The 15,878-nt window shown below is 45.8% G+C and overlaps 1 protein-coding gene across 2 annotated transcripts in view; it reads right to left on the reverse strand.

The window, feature by feature from the left end:
• Positions 1-15,878, reverse strand: part of Tango6 (transport and golgi organization 6 homolog) — a 176,682-nt gene that overhangs the window by 107,306 nt on the left and 53,498 nt on the right. For both annotated transcript variants that reach the window (XM_085843607.1, XM_021169882.2), the window contains 3 exons: positions 15,023-15,157; positions 8,368-8,823; positions 3,198-3,255 (listed from right to left, as the gene is read on the reverse strand). In XM_085843607.1, the coding sequence (XP_085699733.1) occupies positions 3,198-3,255; positions 8,368-8,823; positions 15,023-15,157 (649 nt within the window). The remainder of the gene's footprint in view (positions 1-3,197; positions 3,256-8,367; positions 8,824-15,022; positions 15,158-15,878) is intronic.

Genomic DNA, 15,878 nt, shown 5'->3' on the forward strand with positions numbered 1-15,878 from the left:
TGCTGGGACAGTCAAAATACTAGCACCTTCCCGGGATGAAGAGCAGACATGCAGATATTTTTCCACAAACGTCAACTTTATTCGGAAATTTAGTTCTCCATGGGCAGACAGCACACGTAGCTGGAATTCTTAAATCAGGCAAGAATGGCTATCTTCTGTATGGATGAGTTTACTCAGTCCCTCTCTGCTCACTGCCTTTACTGTAAACAGAATTGGTGTTGTACAAACAACATTTCCAAAGTATCACTACGTTGAACAGAAAATCCCCATGGAGCCATGTAGGCAGTCTACAAGAAAGAAACCTGTACAGGCATTCACAGCCCCCAAAGCGTCTCTAGTACCCCTTGTCCCGAGGGGGGAAGCAGCTTCTTGGAGTGAGCTGGGCCTGTGCAAGTGGCACTGACCACACAGGTGGGAAAATTCATCTCCTGCTTTTCTTAATGGGAAACTCACCTAAGGCCTTGGCTTTTAAGTACACAGTACAGGCACCAAAAACATCAATTACTCCAATCTGTCCGTCCTGGGGAGGTGAGAACAGAAATTCTACATCTTCCTACCTGCCCTGTTTTTCATCACCAAATTAGCTACTGACTGATTAGCACACCAATTAAAACCAGTGAAAACACACAAGACACCACAGCTGCAGTTTTTATAGCTGGTCCCAGAGGCCAATGAGCTCAGCAGGTTAACCAGCCAAGCTTTTCCCAAGCTGCCAGGCTGCCACAGTAGAATAGCATGACGCTGCTTCCAAAAACCCAGCCCTCAAAATGGAAAAGCAAGTCTGTGAAACACATCTTCTCCTTGGAAAAGCGCAGGTGACTTGGCTTCTGAGACTTACATTTAGAAGAGTCTCAAGTTCTCCATTCATTGATTTCTCTGGTTTCCATAAGTGTCACTTCATGCCCTGTAGCCTCATGGGGCCTCATGGGGCCTCCTGTGCCCTGCTGAGCCCAGCCTTGTCTGACCTCCACAGCTGCAGGTCCATCACCTTTTCCGGAAACTCTCAACTCTCCTAGCTGTCCTCCCACATCCTGGATGGTCACTTTGTCTTTTTTCTTAGTAACTCAGCTAAGTGTCTCATATGGAGTAGCCCCTCAAGGCTTGTTTGCTGTAAAGAAAGAATTCTTAAACTCAGGCCCTCACCACTGTACTCTTTCTCCTCTGTGCTCTCTTAAGCTTCAAATATTGTCTGTATAGAGCAAGCCCAAGTTGCATTAGGAACATCAAGCCCATAGGGGCCTGGATGTACCGTTGTGTTTGTTGTGGGCCCTGCTTCTAGGTAAACAGAACAGCAGTGTGAGGATCTGTACTGTGGGTACCAGTCTGCATCCATGCCCTTCACTATTAGACTCAACTGCCGGTCCCACTGCAGGCACAGAGCATCGTCCTCATCCCTGACTAGGCCACATGACTTGCTTTGGCCAAAAAAAATGAAAGAGAAGTGGCAGGACAGCTGTCCCTCGAAATGCCTCTAGCATTCATGCTTGTCTTCTGACACCTCTGACATCGATACAAGAACAGGCCACTGGACGGGGACAACCAGGCGCTCGTGCCTAGCACTGCCACTGTATCTTCCTCATGTGACTGGGTAATATTGTCACATTGCTGGGGCTGGCAATAAGCTTCTGGGCGTACCAGTGAGGGAACCTCTATGTTCAGTTAGCTGAGGTGGGAAGAGCCACCCTAAATGTGGCCAGCACCATTTCCACAGGCTGGGGTTCCCAAGAAACAACAAGAAGCTGCCAGTCCCCCTTTTCCGCCTCCCCTGTGGATGCGGTGTGACCACGCTGCATGGATGCTTCACCTCCTGCTGTCCTGCCTCCCGCCATGACAGATGGACAGACGGATGGACAGACGGCGCTCTCAAACTGTGAGCCTAACAAATACTTCCCTTTGGAAAGGTGCTTATTTGTTTGTTTGTTTATTTATTTATTTACGTTTGTCAAGAATGTTGTAGCAATGAGAAAGTAACTAATGTACACGCTGAGCTCCATCTAACTCCTAAGAAACTGGAGCCCAGAAGCAGTGACGTGTACGCCAAAGTCTGTTCGGCTGAGGGGCAGGTGCACCTGGGCCGTCTGCCTCCAGAGTCCCAGCTCTTGGCACCAAAGGAAATGGCTAACTCTAGCTGTCTCGTGGTGTGATCCTCATCTTTTTGAAAAGAGTCCTAACTTTCTATTTCCCTCTAGGTCTGGAATCTATAAACCAGTAGAAGGTAGTGAACAAAGAATCTCAGGAAAGAAATATGATGATTCCCACGTTTCTTCCCCAGTGTGAGGGTTCAAACCAGAGCCTTGGACATGCTACACAAGTGCTCTACCACTGAGCTGCATTCCAGATCCACATGTTTGCGTTTTGTTTGTGACACCATGCCTGGCTCCATATGCCTTTTAGAAATATTTTATTATTTATGTGTAACGTACATGGGTATGTGCATATGTGCAATGCCCAAAGAGGTCAAAAGAGAGCATTAGATTTTGTGGGGTTGGAGCTATAGATCTCACTGTGGCTTCTGTAAGAGCAGCATGCTCTCAGACGCTGAGCCCTCACGCCACCCCGTAACTTTTTTTTTTAATAAAGAAATATTAAATACCTGAAGCTGAGGTATAGCTTACTAGTGTTTACTTGCGTGAGGTCCTGGATTTACTTCCCAGCACACACACCACACACACACACACACACCCCAAAAACAAAAACAAAACAACCCACCAAAAGTGATAAAACAAAGAAACCATAAAAATTAAACCATTTGAAAACACAAAAAAACTTTGTAGCTTTTTTTCTTTGTGCATGCATATGTGCATACTTGTGTGTGTGTGTGTACGTGCACATATATGTGGAGGTCTGAGGACAAACTTGCAGGAATCAATGCTCCCCTTCCACTATGTGGATCAGGGGATTAAACTCAGGCTAAATGGCTGTGCCTTTACCTGCTGAGCTACCTTACTGGCCCCCAGTTAACATTATAAGAGTTCGTGTATGAACCATTCTTTACCTCTCTCAATGGAAGGAAATAGCATTTCATCTATACAGTGACAAAGTAAACATGAAACATTATTATTGTGAAACTTTCCAGGAATGCTATTATCACTCAGAGCGTCCCACTTAGGGAGCAGAAAGATGGACAAATAGCCAGTTGTGTCTTGTGGTTGTACCCCTCAAGGAACACGATATCATCTTTGTCCATGTTAACTTACCCTGAATTGCAGATAGATACACAAAAGAGTCTTCATGCTCCAAGTTCTCCAGGAATATCTGGAAGTACAAAACAAAATAAGACAATCCTCAAAGAGCAAAAGAGATGCAGAGCCCTTTTTCTGCTGCCTATGAGAGATACATGCTGTTCCGCTTGGTAGAAACTGGTCTGACACAGAACTGTGTGAGGAAAACTGTGTATTTGCTTGAAGTTTAATAGTTTAAAGGGGAAGGGTTGGGAGAAAACTCCTTGAGGTCATCAAGCCCTCACTAGTCATGGCAATCAACATGTATGAGAACAACCAGAAAGTAAAAACCTGGTGTGCAAACCTAGCAGCCTGAGCTTGATCCCTGGATCTGGAGCCCATGGTGGATGAAGAAACCAACTCCCAAAACTCAACCTCTGACCTGTACAAGCACACGCGTGCTCACACTCACACATAGACATCATACTCACACACAATAATAGCCATAAAACTTGGGGTGGGGTTGGGTTGAGACAGGATTTCTCTGTGTAGTCCTAGCTGTTCTGAAACTTGCTTTGTAGACCAGGCTGGCTTTGAATTCACAGAGGTCTGCCTGCCTCCGCCTTTCCAAGTGCTGGGTTTAAAGGTGTGCACCACCATGCCTGACTCATAAAACTTTTTAAAAAGAATAATTCTCAACATTCTTCTGTGCTAGCCCATGGACAAATTGTCAACACAAGTGGCCAGATACAGAGAGTCTGAGCCGTTCCCCTGAGCTAACACGGCATATGGGATTCCAAGGGAGACCACGATATTATTACAGAGGCAATTTTATGTCTATTCTACTTTTTAAGTATCTTGCAAATCGTAGCCCTTTGATGGACACTGCTAACAAACTACTCTCATTCCTTGCCAAACTTGGAAGATACTGGGGTGCTGCCTAGAAAACACTCTGATGCCATGTTAAACTTGGGCCCTAACATGGGCACAAGGGAAAGGCAGCGGCATGTGCCCACGCTCCTCCTGCTTGCTGTGGAGGGCTGGTAGGAGGGCCTGCTCACATACCGCGCCGTGCCCTTCGCTGGATGGTCTTGACTTCGTGGTGCTGGTATCTACCCTACCGAGGGAGAGCTGAAGATTGGTCTGTATGGGAAGATGACGAGGTTGGAAGATGTCGGGATTGCATATGGAATGAGGGAGACTTCATCCAGATTAACAGCCATGAGGAGAAGTAGATATTTTAAACACTTCACAGACAAACACTTGGCAGGTATCTCAGCTAGTTTCTGTCATCTGGAAAAGGAAAACCTCAACTGAGAAAATGTCCATCATCAGATTGAACTGCAGGCAAAGCTAGAGGGCATTTTCGTCATTAAGAACTGATGTGGGTGGGCCCAGGCCATTGTGGGTAGGGCCGATCCTGGGCAGGTGGTTCTGGATGCTGGGAGCAAGCCAAGGAGAGCAAGCCAGGAAGCAGTACGCCTCCACAGCTTTTGCATCAGTTCCTGCCTTCGTGGTCCTGCTCTGAGCTTCTGCTTTGACTTCCCCAAAATGGACTGCAACTTAGGATATGCAAGCCAAGTAAGTCCTTTTCTCCTCAAAGTTGCTTTTGGTCATAGCAATAGAAACCCTTCCTACCTAAGAAAAGAAGTCTAAAAGGCAGAAGAGAGGAATGAGAGGGTTATAAAATATACATGTCAGGACAGCAGAAGGGGTTTTATCTGGGGTAGAAGGGGGTCAGCAAGAGTCCAGAGAGGGATCAGGAGGCCAGATGTGAGAGGTGAACTGGCTAATATTGATCATCAGCTGCATGAGGTTCAGAGTCACCCCAGGAATAAACCTCTGGACACATCTGGGAGTTACTTGAGGTGGAAGAGCCACCCTGGCTGTGGGTGGCACGACTCCATGAGTCGGGTCTGGGAGTGAATCAAAAGGGGAAAGGAAGCCAGTGATTGGCTGAGCAAGCAACGGTGGCTGTTGCGGAGGAAGACGATCTGATCTGAAACTGTCCCAGGAACTGACTCCTTACAATCTGTCCTCCAAGCCCCACATACTCGCTGTGGTGCCCATACGTCTCCCCTATCCTGCCATACAAAATAAAAATGTAAGTGTAACCGAACATGCTTGTGTGTGTAACCAAACATGCTTGCTTATTTTTTTTTTAAAGAAGAAAGGAGCTGTCTGCCTCCTGCTGCAGTACAGAGTGAGCAGCTAACACCATGGCTTCTACCATCACCGACTACTTACACACACACACACACTCTCTCTCTCTCTGTCTCTCTCTCTCTCTCTGTCTCTCTCTCTCTCATTATTTATTTTATGTAAGTGAGTACATTGTAGCTGTCTTCAGACACACTGGAAAGAGGGCATCGGATCCCATTACAGATGGTTGTGAGCCACCATGTGGTTGCTGGGAATTGAACTCAGGAGAGCAGTCAGTGCTCTTAACCGCTAAGGCATCTCTCCAGCCCACAGACTGCATTCTCAAACTATGAGCCAAACCGACCCTCTCCTTAAACTTCTTGCCCAGTGTGTTATTACACCAATGAGAAAAGAAACAGGGGACAAATAAGAAGAAAATATAGCTTTTGTTCTCTTGGTCTCTTGCCTTCTTGCTCCTGCTCTGTTGCCCCACCCCTTCTCCATCCTCCAACACCCCCACACACACACATGCTCATGGCCGGCCTCTACTTCTCTTCTTCTCTCTCTCTCTGTCTCTCTCTCTCTCTGTCTTTCTCTCTCTCTCTCTCTCTCTCTCTCCTTTTCTCTTTGCCTCTATTACCCTCTTAGCTCCCCTCCCTATGCCCTAACTAAAGTCTATTCTAAAGTAAAAAAATCAAAACAAAAAAAAAAGAGAAAGAAAAAAATATAATGATACAGGAATACAAAAATTTCACAATAAAACCTATTTCCTTTAATGATAACCAAAAACTAATTTAAAAAATAAAGGGGACAGGAGTGTGGTGACGCATGCCTGTGATGCCAGCACTTGGTAGGTAGGAGGATCAGGAGTTCTAAGTCGGTCTGGGCTACATAAGCCCCGCCTCCCCCATCTTTAATTCAAAAATAAGTCTGGCATGATGGGACATGCTTGTAATCCCAGCCCTTTGGATACAGAGTGAAGAAGATGTGGGTTTCAGGGTTTCAGGATTACCCTTGGATGATGGACCAAGTTCAAGAACAGCCTGGGGCTACCTGAGACCATCTCAGAAAAAAAAAAAAAGGAAAAGAGAGAGAGAGAGAGAGGAAGGAGGAAGAGGAAGAAGAGGGGGAAAGGGGAAGGAGGGGGAGGGAGGGAGGGAGGACGGACTAAGGGCTGGGAAGATAGGAAAAACTTCTGCTGTGCAAATATCAAGACCTAAAGATCTTCCGCATCCTGTTTCAAAGCTCAGCACTTGTAGGAGGAGACAGAAGCATCATATAAGCTTGCCAGACAGTCAGCTTAACCAACTGGTGAGTCCCAGGTCCAGTGAGAGACTCTGTCTGAAAATAAGATGGAGAGTGGTAGACGAAGACACCCAATGCTGACCTTTAGCCTCCAGACGTGCAAACACACACCTGCGCGTGCACACACACACATACACGCACATATCACTCTCTCTCACTCTCTCTCTCTCTCTTTCTCACACACACACACACACACATGCATGCATACACACACATATCACTCTCTCTCACTCTCTCTCTCACTCTCTCTCTCTCTCTTTCTCACACACACACACACACACATGCATGCATACACACACATATCACTCTCTCTCTCTCTCACTCACACACATACACACACACACACACACACACACAAATAAGAGAAACATTTGTGGAGTATCCCCATCAATTTACATTTCTTATTAAAAATCACCAGCAAAAGGTGGTGAACGTTGTAGATGAAGATTACATGCAGTTAAAGGAAATTGCAATGGTGGTCCCAGCACACACGTCTACATGGTGGAAATTGCAATGGCGGCCCCAGCACACCCCAGCACACACATCTACAGCAGCATACTAATGGATGGTTAGGGGACGAGAGCTACTCAAAGAAGATTTGTGAGTTTCAATATTATTTCCCTGACAGAAAGTCCTTGGCATGTGTCTGTGTTTCATCTGCAGGATGAAGAGAACACATATTACAGCTGTGAGGATGAGAGACAGTTATCAGTGAGATACATGGCTTGGCCCAAAAAAGGTATTCAATATATAGTTTGCAAAAGAGCAAACTACAGCCAGGGCTATCAGAGAAACCCTGTCTCGAAAAACCAAAAAAAAAAAAAAAAAAAAAGAGCAAACTATACAGTAGTTTCAGTACCATGCTAAATAAAACACATGTTAAAAAAAAAAAAAAAATAAAACACATGTTTTCCACCAGAGTTACAATTGCAGTCTAAGGACTAGACACATGGCTAGATCACCGCCATCACTACCAAGACTCAGAAGGGTTGAGGGCTGTCTTGAGCTCTGTCCAGAAGACTGGTCCCAGGCAGTAGTTTCCAGGCCCACACTCAAGTCCCAAAGATTTCCACAAAAGGAAAAGATCCTAACGAAGCAGTGTGCACACTGCTATGCCAGTCTAGAACACCCAAGACAACTTTTTTGCTGTGATGGAGGCAAAAAAGAGGAGGAGAGCCAGTTAGACCCAAAGCTCCTCTAGAAGGGACCCAGTCAGACATGGGGTTTACCTGGGATGGGTACCATTCCAACTCGGGGAGTTTGTTCATGCTAGCCCACTGCCTGTCTTTCATATGCTAACACTTGGCTGTTTAGCTAAAGCTAGATGAAACTCAGCCTTGCCCACCTTTTTTGTTTTTTTGGGTTTTTGTTTGTTTGTTTGTTTTTTCCCAGTTACCCATCACATGGCTTATATATAAAAATCCTGGCACTCTGCTCAACACCCTTCCTATCTTAATCTGACTTTTCAACAATTTAAATTCCTGGAGGATAATCCAAGAGAGTGCTTGACATAAATCAATGTTTAAAACATACCCGAGTTGGGCTGGTCATGAGGGGACACACCTTTAGTCCCAGCTCTCAGGAGGCAGAACAGGTGGATCTCTGAGTTCCAGGTTAGCCTGGTCTATGGAACAAGTTCCAGGCCAGCCAGGGATCCACAGTGAGATCCTGTCTCAAAACAGCAAAGGCCCTGAGTTGAATATTAGCCCTGGGCAGCTGCCTGCACCAGGTCCTGTGCCCGGCAGAGTCGCCTGCTCACCTGGAGAAGCTTCCTTTGTTCCTCCAGGGCCCTGGCTTCCCTCTGCTCTACCCAGCGGGCAAGGGTGCGGAGCGCAGCAGCCCGAGTTGGAACCTGGGGATCACAGGCCGATAAGAGAACCTCCCGGAACTGTTGTGTGGTTATGTTTCCAGGTGGCTGGCTTGTAGCAGTGCAGGGCCCACTGGAACCTTGGCCTGTTCTGGGGGGCTTCTGAGCTCCTTCTGTGGATATGTCGCTGGTTTGTTGCTGTTCTTCTATTTTCTGTCCCGGGTCCTTTTGGTTTAGGGTACTCTGGGCTGCTGTGCTGACAGCATCAGTGGAGAAGGCTCCATGAGTGGAGATGGTAATTCGGAGATCGGCGGCGAGTTCTTGGATGACAGGGTCAGGGTATGTGTTAGAGACCCTCTCCAACAGAGGCAGCAGCTGCTTCAGGACTGCAAAATCACTTGACTTCAACTATAAATATAAATATAAAACTAGTAGGTTAAAAACTAATGTGGACAATGTTACCAAGAGCACAGAGGGGCAACAGTCACATCAGGTTCATGATGCACTCCGCACTGCCCCGGCAAACATTCAAGAGCTATTTGCTACATAATTGCAGCTAACAGGTATTGAACACACTCTGTATCCCTGAGGGAGAGCGCCCATTAGTTCCTGCATCTGAAACAGACACTTAAGGAAAATGTCCAGAACTGTCAACTGGAACACAGCTGATTGTAAAGTCAAGAGGTTACAATCCTGACAGTGTGGCTCATGCGTGCCATCACGATGGCGAGCTGGAGCAGGAGAACTACCCTGAGTTCAAGGCTGGACTGATCTACATAATGAGTTCTAGAATAGCCTGTGAGCCTGTCTCAAAAGAAAAATAAAATAAACAAAAAGTAATAGTTTGGCATATAAAAATTAAATTATGCCTAAAAGCTATCCTTTACTGCTGAGGGACCAGAGCTCACAACCCAGTTCCCACACAACAAGCCACATTTTCCATGCATCTCTGTAATCCCAGTTCCAAGTTCAGTGAAAACAGGAGGATCCCTGGCTTCTGGCATAGCAGAGAAACTGTGAGCCTTAGGTTCAAAAGAAGACCCTGTCTCGACAATAGGTAGAGAGTGATACAGAAGGATACCTCATACCCTGCTCAAGTCTCTGTACACACACAGGTGCATAAACACACGTGCATACACACATGAACACACACAGGTGCATACACATATGTGCATACACACATGAACACACACAGGTACATACACACACATACACACACAAGTGCATACACACATGTACACACACAGGCGCACAAATACATACAAATAAATAATAAATGTTTTTTAAAAATACTGGTTTCTGCTAGGTTTTTGGATATTGGCAGTCCTTAAAGATTCTAGATCTTTTTGTTTTGATTTGTTTTCAAGACCGGGTCTCTCTACAGAGTCCTGGCTATCCTAACTCACCATGAAGACCGGACTAGCCTTGAACTCACAGAGATCTGCCTGCCTTTGACTATCGAGTGCTGGGACTAAAGGTGTGTACCACCATACCTAACCAGATTCTAGATCTTTGAAGCATTTATCTCAATGCTGTAGTCCTTTAAAACAGGCATTAAAAGAAAACAAAAAGCAAAAAACCTTTCACTGGACACTGGTAGCAACAGAAATCATTTCATAAAAAACTACAGAAGGCTCTGAAAATCTGTAACATTTATAAATGAATACAATGAAGACAACTCCATAGATAGATGGATTAATCTCAAAAGCTAAAGGCATTGGAAACAAATAGTCTGTAGCTAACTTAAAGATCGTTTAAAAATTACTTGTATTTATCATGTGTGTGCATACATGTATTCGTGCATGCACATGGTTGTGGCACACAAGTGCCTGGTCATGCATGAGCAGGTCAGAGGGCAATCTCATGGCGTCAGCTCTTTCCTTCCGCGTTTACACAGGGCCAAGGGACTGAGCTCAGGTTTTCAGGTTTGTGCAGCAAACACCTTTCGCTCCTGAGCCATCTTGTTAACCACAATTTTTAAAAAAAAAGATGTAAAATTAGGGGCAGAGCGGACAGCTTGGTGGTACGGCACTCGTTATGTAAGCGTGAGGACCTGAGTTTGAACCCCCAGCATGTGTAAAACGCTGGGAAGACTGCACATGGACCTGTTAGTTATTTCAGGGCTAGTGAGATGATGAGAGACTGTCCCAAGGGACTAGGCAGAGAATAATAGAGTAGACACCTGAGATGTCCTGTAGCTCTGGATGTGTGAACGGTCGTGCAGAGATGCAAGCTAAAGTGAGGGCTAAAGCAAGGGCTTAGCTTGCACAGGGCCCTGCTTGAAGTTAACTGCCCATCCTCAGCAAGGGCTTTTGCTGGCGGTGACCATCTACCTACCATAAATGCTTGAACTTCTGGGACCCGTGTGAGTTACCTAGAGGATAACAAGCTCTCCTTTCCCTGTAGCAACTCATGACTAATGCTGTCCTCACACCCATGGGTTATGAGGTATGAAGGGTGCTCTTGTAAAGGAAGAGAGCAGTGTTCTTAAACCTTTAAAAGTCTACGCCCTTTGATAGGTTAAAAAAAAAAAAAACAAAACCCACTCCCTCCTTAGTTTAAAATATTTTCCTTTCTTCTTGCGTCCTGCCATTTGTCATCCACCCATGCTGTTTATTAGCTGCTGTGGCAGGCTCGGCTCGCTAACACCGGGTAGGAAACAGGAAGTGCCTGCTTGAGGCAACCACAATTAAGAATGAATGATGTTCTATAGAGAGAGTGTCCAGCCCAGTGAAGCATTCTCCTTGTGGAACGAACAGACTCTAGCAGGGGCTCCTACCCTCGGCTTCCCCACTCTGGGGTAGACCTCTAGTTTGCCCACCACTGTTCCACACAAGTCTGTTTTGCTATGGTTCTGATATGTTCATCAGCTACACCTAAAATATAGGCATATGCTTATAACAATGGGATTTTTTGAGATTTATTTTATTTTATGTTTGCCAATGGTTTGTCTGCATGTATGTCTGTGTACCTCATGAGTGCAGTGCCTCAGAAGGCAAGGAAAGGCATCAGGTCCCCTGGAACTGGAGTTACAGATGGTTGTGAGGAGCCATGGGGGCACAGCAAACCAGACCCATGTCTCTAAGAGCAACAAGAACTCTACCTCGGAGCCGTCCTCAGGAGAAAGTTTTTATAAATGAAGTGTTTAAACATTGGCCTTTGACAAAGAAAGGAAGATAGGATGGACGGACAGAGGGAAGGGAAGGGGAGGGAAGGGGAAGGGGAGGGGAGGGGAGGGGAGGGGAGGGGAGGGGAGGGGAGGGGAGGGGAGGGGAGGGGAGGGGAGGGGAGGGGAGGGGAGGGGAGGGAAGAGACATGAAGACCTGGATAGTATGGTGTATGGACAAGCTGAAGATGGATGTCCCTTTAGAGAAAGATAAGCTTTTGCTCTCTCAGTAGTGAATCTTACTATGATATCTGGGCCTAAAGATTAGGAGTGCAGCCTTTAGGTAATACATTTCCTAAAGAAAGGCCAGAATGGTCTGCTCAGCGTCACCAACCAGGGCAATAGCAGGGCCCACAGGCTCTACAACACCAAGCAGAAACTGCTTCTTGGGGGACAGGGAGACTCCCCAATGTAATACTTTAGTGATGACCAAGCCTGGAATTTAGAAAATGAATGTGGAATTACAGTCATCTTGTTAGCAATCTTAACCTGCACTTTCTCCACACTAACTCCTCTTCCCAGACACGCTGTTTTAATAATCACTTACTTACATGAATCAGAAAGGAATGAAGAAAGGCCCGATGCTGTTAGATTCTGTTTCATTGGCCAAAACAAAAAAACTCCTAACAGGGAAAATGTTGTAGGCTCTAAAGAGTGACTGTAGTCAACCATGATTTTCAAGTGTGACCTTATTGTGAATACAAGACAAAACCCAGCATTATGGGGCTGGAGAGATAGATGGCACAGCTGTTGAAAGCACTGGGTGCTCTTCCAGAAAACCTGCATTCAAATCCTAGCATCCAACATAGCGGCTCAGAACCATCCAAATTCCAGATCCAGGAGATCCTACGACCCTCTTCTGACCTCCTGCAGCCCCAGGCACACACGTGGCATACATACATACATGGAGGCAAAACATTCATACACACAAATAAACTAAATCTAACATTAAAAAAAAGGCACCTTTGCCAGGCAGTGGTGGCACATGCCATCCCAGCACTTAGGAGGCAGAGGCAGACAGGTCTATGAGTTCTAGGTCAGCCTGGTATACAGTGCAAGTTCTAGGACAGCCAGGACTACACAGAGAACAGAGAAAACCAGAAAGAAAAAAAAAAAAAAGTAGAGGAGGAGGAAGAGGAACTCTTATAAATGAATGAATCAAGCAGGAAACAATAAATTAGCAAATCTAGGGCAAAAGTAAACAAGGTGATGTGTGTTCACTTAAACTGCAAAATCAGGGGAGCCCAGGAAGTGGCAATGAGTCAGGATGGCTCACAGGAGGGCAAGGATGGGCCAGGGCTGTGCAAAGATAGCAAGTGAGGCACGGCCTCCAACAATGGGCTCTAAAAATGCAGTAATAGGAGATTTCTGCGATTACTTTCCCATTTGTTCTATTGTCTGAAATAAGTACTAAATAAGAAGATTAAACACAATCTATGTTTTCAACCTATAAAGACTATCCAAATTAATATTCAATCAGAAAACAAAATTCAACTAAGCTAATTAAATCCAATAACAATCCAACCTAAGCTATTCCATCTGTGAACTCTTCCTTGTTACATTTCATATGACTCCGGAACCTTAGCCAAAAGCTTATTTTTTTTCAGATGACATACAAAATATAAAATTAGGAATGTAAATCCAGTGAGAAATGGGATTCAAATTGACAACTAGCCCAGATAAAAATCTTTTTTCTCCTTAGGAACAGGTAGGAGTATCCCACCTTTTGACACTAAAATATAATGTTGTAGTCTGGGACCCAGGCTGTCGGCCGTGGGCTGCTGGCTGGACACGCTTGTTAATGTGCTGGAGATGTAACATAGGGGGAAGTGAAAGGCCCTGGGTTTGATCTGAGAGAGAGAGAGAGAGAGAGAGAGAGAGAGAGAGCACAAAAAACCACAGAGCCAAAAAAATAAGTCAAGAGAAAAGCAAAATCTAGTATGTCAAGAATCAACCAGATTTGAATGCTCAAACTCAAAATGTATCCCTGCGGGCTCCCTCCTCACGGGTATGAGCTTGAGTCTGTGATACCTGCTCTGACATTGGCCTACTTTCTTGCAGTCTCCTTGCTTAATGTGTCACCCAATTAGCCAGTCACCCTCACAAGCATGGTCTGGCCCTGCCTCTCCTTAACCAGTCACCCTCACACGCAGGTCTCACAAGCACGGTCTGGCCCTGCCTCTCCCTTTCCCTTTGGCAGTACCTCGCCGGGGCTTTACAACTTCCTCTTATCAGTGCCTCAAGAAAACCAACAGGGCTTTTCTCTGGTTCTGAGACCTTGCATGAGCTTCTCTAATGAAAGGCTTCCTTCCGCGAGTTCTACCCAGTCACACACATACTCCTCTTCAGGTCTAGTGAAATCCCATCTGCTCACTGACGACCTCTCGGCCTAGCTTAGATGTTATGTCCTCTCCGTTCCCTTCCCTCTTCTTAGGAGGGATTCCACTCAACTCTAATCATATTTTTAAATGGTCATTCTGTGTGTGCCTCCCTTCCTGGGCTGTCATATGAGATATAAGCCATGTCCGTCTTGCCCACTGCTATATTCCCAGATCTTTTAGCTCAATATCTGGCATGTGGCAAATAATAACCAATAATGTTTGAATAAATTTTTAAAACTATAAATTAGAGCTGGAGAGATGGCTCAGTGGGTGGCAAAGGACCTGTGTGTGGTCCCCAGTGCCCAAGTAAGGAGGCTCACAGTCATTTGTAAATCTGGCTTCAGGGGATCTGACACCCTCTTTTAGTCTTAGCAGGCACCTACACGCATGGACACACAGACACATGCACACACATAAGTTAAAAATAGAAATAGATCTTAAAACCTAGAAATTAATTATGTAAAAAGCACATAAGCTAAGCTGGCCATGGTGGTGCACACCTGTAATCCTAGCTCTCTCTCGGGAGGTGGAAAGGAAAATCAATCAACAACGCCAGACTGAATCCGAGGCCAGCCTGGGCTACATGCAATTCTGTCTCAAACAAAACAAAACAAAACTCTTAAAAGTGACTGGCAAGGGGCTCGAGCATACTGCATGGTATATGCTCAACAACAGATCCTGAGCTAATGTGAAACTGTGTAACCAATGCCATCTGAGCCACCAGGAGGTTGCTAGGGATTTCCCACCAACCCTTTGAAGAGTGGGAGCCAGAGAACTGAGTGTCTGCCTCAGGCGCAAAACACTTTGCTTACTGTTTCCAAAACAAGCTCCTTCCAAGAGGGAAAGTGCCCTGCCCTTTTGACAATGACATCTGCACAGATCACTGTGAAGAGGCAGGCTTGTCATCTATGTTGGAGATGATTCTCATCAGCAACCCAGCTTGGCCATCCCAGTTCTCCTGGGTGCAATATCCATTCTTGCTTTCCATGAAGGTATGGAAAAAGGGTGGCAGGTCCTCTTCCCCATGTAACATTCAAGTTTTGCTTACACTTATGCTCACCTGAACAGCTCCTCCTAGCATGACAGCCACCAGCCCCATGGACATGCTCAGGGTTTGGGATCCCACGACGCTCTCTGCCTCATGAGCCAGGCCTGCACATGCTCTCTGCAGTGTTGCTGCTACAAAGTCCACTACCTGCCAGAGAAGGAAGTTGGAATGAGTGAGGGGCAGGAAGCCACTGTAGAGTCCATCCATCTTACGTCTGTACTACCCCCTTTGCATCACAGGGGCACATACATCACAGCTGCTCCCGGGTAGCAGACGCGGCGCTCCGTGCTTCTCTGCTGGTTTTCATGGGTTTCTGTTTTACACCTCACAGTTTATATAGGATGGTTTAAAAGAAACAGTAATGGCCAAATGTCGAGATGGAGAGGACAACCCATGAGCGTAGAGCGCTCTGAACAACCCACTCCGCCCAGCACCTTCAGGAGGAGCTTAGCAATGCAGAAGCTTCCCAGTCTTTCACATGCACAGTGTCGATCTCTCTCTCTCTTTTTTCTTTTTGATACAGGGTCTCATATAATCATATAGCCCAGGTTGGCCTCAAATTTGCTAAGTAGTTAAGGACGGTCTTCTGCTCTTCCTGATTTCAGTTCCCAAGTGCTGGGATTATAGGTATGTGTCACTAAGCCCAGTTAATGTGGCTGGAAAATCAGACTCAGGGCTTCTTGCATGCTAAGCAAGCAATGTACTTGTCTGTTGAGATGAGGGTCTCATGTAGCCCAAGCTAGCCCCCAATAGATACACAGCAGATTTCCTCCTAAGTGCTGGGAGTATAAGCATCTGTTACTCCTGGCTATCTGTCTGTCTGTCTGTCTGTCTGTCTATCTATCAGTCTGTCTATCTATCTATCTGT

This window comes from Mus caroli, unplaced genomic scaffold (genome assembly GCF_978045245.1).
Source record: "Mus caroli unplaced genomic scaffold, Mus_caroli_1 scaffold_10, whole genome shotgun sequence".
NCBI lineage: Eukaryota > Metazoa > Chordata > Mammalia > Rodentia > Muridae > Mus > Mus caroli.